At 35.7% G+C, this 3466-nt stretch overlaps 1 protein-coding gene across 1 annotated transcript in view; it reads right to left on the bottom strand.

The window, feature by feature from the left end:
- Positions 1 to 516: 516 nt before the first annotated feature.
- The window catches only part of LOC106877153 (uncharacterized), a 16805-nt gene continuing 13855 nt past the window's right edge, over positions 517 to 3466 (bottom strand). The window contains exon 3 of the mRNA XM_014925963.2: positions 517 to 624. Coding sequence (XP_014781449.1) covers positions 517 to 624 — 108 coding nt within the window. The remainder of the gene's footprint in view (positions 625 to 3466) is intronic.

Here is a 3466-nt window from a genome sequence, read left to right as displayed (position 1 = left end):
TATTCTATCTGTCTCTTTTGCAAAGCCGCTAGGTTACAGGGACGCAAACAAACCAACACCAGCTGTCGAGTGGTGGCAGGCGATAAACACATACACACACACACATATATACACGCGCACATACATACACACACATATCTATATGATGGGATTCCCCACAGTCTCCGTCCACTCAGTCCACTCAAAAAGACTTTGGTTGGCCTGAAGCTAGAGTACAAGACACTTGTCCAAATCACCACAGTGTGAGACTAAACTTTCTTCATTTATTTTACAGAGTGATTTGAGTGAAATCCAGTTGAAAGACTTGGAAGAGATATTTCATAAAGTTTATTTGGCGAAGTACCCTATCGTTGGATTTATGGATTATTTGCTGTCTGTCGAAGAGTTTGCCAATCAAATAAAGCCTCAAGATGAGCTGTAAAAAGAGATTCCACAAGAATTAAGAACATTTTGAAAGTTTCTTATAATTATTCGTGTCTTAAAGTTTAAATTCATACCGTATGGAAATATCTAGTTTTAGTTTTGACTCTTAGTGTCAGCCATTTTATTTAATCTTGTGTTTCTTCCAGAGAAGAACAGTTGAGTTTTGTAACGACAGTGATAGTGCTTTTGTGTAGTCTTCAGCTAAAAGATAGATATATTTTCAACAGCAACAGGTAGCACATATGTATATATATAATATATATACTCGAAACAGCTGTAAGGGATTATTGATTTGTTGTTAAGAATAGACAATTATCAACTTCCCAATCTCCAGTTTCTTTTTCTTCTTTAATACTATATGTGTGTGTGTGTGTGTGTATGTATGTGTATATATATATATATATATATATATATATATACACACACGCACACGCACACACACACGCACACACACACACACACACACACACACACATTTATTTCTGTGTTTCTTGGAAATATCTTGAGAAGTAATGAGTTTTTGTTTCTTGGAAATGTGTAGCGAGATAATTAGTTGTTATCTTTATAATCAAAACATGCTTAGAAAAAAATCAATTTAGATCTTTGTATTCAGACTTTGGCCGGGACTTTATGAAGACTTGAATAGTAAAATAGGAAACCGCTAATCTTCTACGGAATTCCCAAACCTCAAGTGACGTAAGGACAACAATTGAAATAATTGATTTTCTTTACTTCTGTTAGACTTCGTGCAGAAGTCCAGTTTTGTCATACAAAACGTAAAAGGCGGCGAGCTGGCAGAATCGTTAGCACGCCGGACAAAATGCTTGGAGTAATTTCTTTCGGCTTTACGTTTTGAGTTCAAATTCTGTCGAAGTCAACTTTGTCTTTCACCCTTTGGGGATTGATAAAATAAGTACAGTGAAGTACCTGAGGCGATGTAATTGGCTTGCTCTATCGCATAAAATTACTGGTTTTGTGTCAAAATTTGAAATCATTGTACAAAAACGTAACGTGAGGGAGGCGTAAATTGAATTCGTTGATAAATAAATAATACTAACAATGAGAAGATAGAGAAAAAAGAAACATCGATGTGTCTCAATTGATCGCACATCACAAGGTTCAACGGAACCTACTGAAGCAAACCTGTACGTTCGCAGCATTACCACGGACAATGGTGAGTCTAAGGTGTTGGAAAAGCCAAGCGCCCTCACGGCATCAGCTGACGCCTCGGGTTGGATTCTGGCCTGGGTTGGCTCATCATTTTTCAGTCAATGTGTATATTGTGGAACCTCGGGCAAGGTGAAGCTTTGCGAGTGAATTTGGTAGACGGAAGCTGAAAGAAGACCGTTGTATGTGTGTGTGTGTGTGTGTCTTTATGTCTATGTTTGTTCTTCTACCACCACTTTACAACCGGTGTTGGGGTGTTTACACTCCCCGTAAACTAACACTTCGGCAAAAGAGAGCGATAGAACAAGCACCAGACGTTAAAAAATATGCTGGTGTCGACACATTCAATTAAAAATTTTTCAAGGCGGTGCCGCAGCATGGCCGTAGTCTAATGACTGAAACAAGTAAAAAATAAAAGAATAAAAGAAAAGCAAAACGGTTAATTTATATATTTTTTTTTATTTCAGTATTTATAATTACATTTTTACAATAAATATAATTATACCGTTTGTAGGTATTTGTAATAAAATTAACATTCAATGCGGCTTTATTAGGTTGTATTCAATTTCATACAGGCTTTAAATATAAAAAAAAAAAATCATTTCCTGTCTCTCGAGATGTCCAGGTAATATTTTTGTTCAATAGTTGTCTCGAATTCAAAACAAACCAGTTATTTCTGTACGTTAATATGATCTGAATCCAGAAAAACCTCGCCAACCGAGATTGCGACAGCGGCGATGATAATGATAATTTATGCTGATTATGATGAGGAAGAGGAGAAGGGGGTGATGAGGAGGAGGATGAGGATATTAACGTTGGATTACCAGTGAAACAATTATGCAAATTTGTGTCAGTCCGAGATAAAATGGAAAATAAGTTGAAGAATGACAAGCGAAAAGTAAATTAGTACCATGGACGATTAAAAAATAGTTACGTCCGGAATCTGAGGAAAATGGTATGGCAGTGTACTGGTAACAATTCACTGAGACGGGAGTTTATAAAAGAGTTTAAAGATTTCCACACACTGAAGGACTACCTAAAATAACGTTTCGTATCTTTCTCCTTCATCAGAGAAGGGGAAAACAAGCGTGCTAGTAACGCGATAACATTTGTTTCTGCTTCCTCACTCCGAGATTCTTCAAATCCAGTTCACAACAACATTCATATACATACACTTGCATATCTGTATGTACATATACATATGTATTTCTCTCTGTATATATATATATATATATATATATATATATATATATATATATATATATATATATATATATATATATATATATATATACACATACATATATGTACACGCGTATATATTTACACACACACACGTATATATATATATATATATATATATATACATACATACATACATACATACATACATACATACATACATACATACGTATGCATGGCCGCAGTCAAATGACTGAAACAAGATAAAATATATACACATATATGTTATATATTGTATATTATGCACACACACATACACACTCACAGACACACACACACACACACACACACATATATATATTTAAATATTAGTAAATATTACGAGAGGGTGCTGAAAAGGATCAGATTCACACATTTAATGCAGCGGTCCTTCAGTTTTTCTAAGCCCTTTAAAAGAACTCAGAAGTTTGGGCCTCCAGCAAAATCTTTCGTGACACCCTTAAACCCAGGAAATTTTTAGCAACTCTTCGTATATATGCACAGGCATGGCTGTGTGGTCTCAGGTTCAGTTCCACTGTGTGACGCCTTAAACAAGTGTCTTCTACTGTTACCCTGGGCCAGCAAAATCTCTGTGAGTAGAGTTAGTCGATGGAAACAGAAAGCATTCTGCCATAATTGTGTGTGTGAGTGTGTG

This window comes from Octopus bimaculoides, chromosome 11 (genome assembly GCF_001194135.2).
Source record: "Octopus bimaculoides isolate UCB-OBI-ISO-001 chromosome 11, ASM119413v2, whole genome shotgun sequence".
NCBI lineage: Eukaryota > Metazoa > Mollusca > Cephalopoda > Octopoda > Octopodidae > Octopus > Octopus bimaculoides.
The sequence above is the reverse complement of the archived record's forward strand: the minus strand, read 5'-3'. Positions and strand labels throughout refer to the sequence as shown.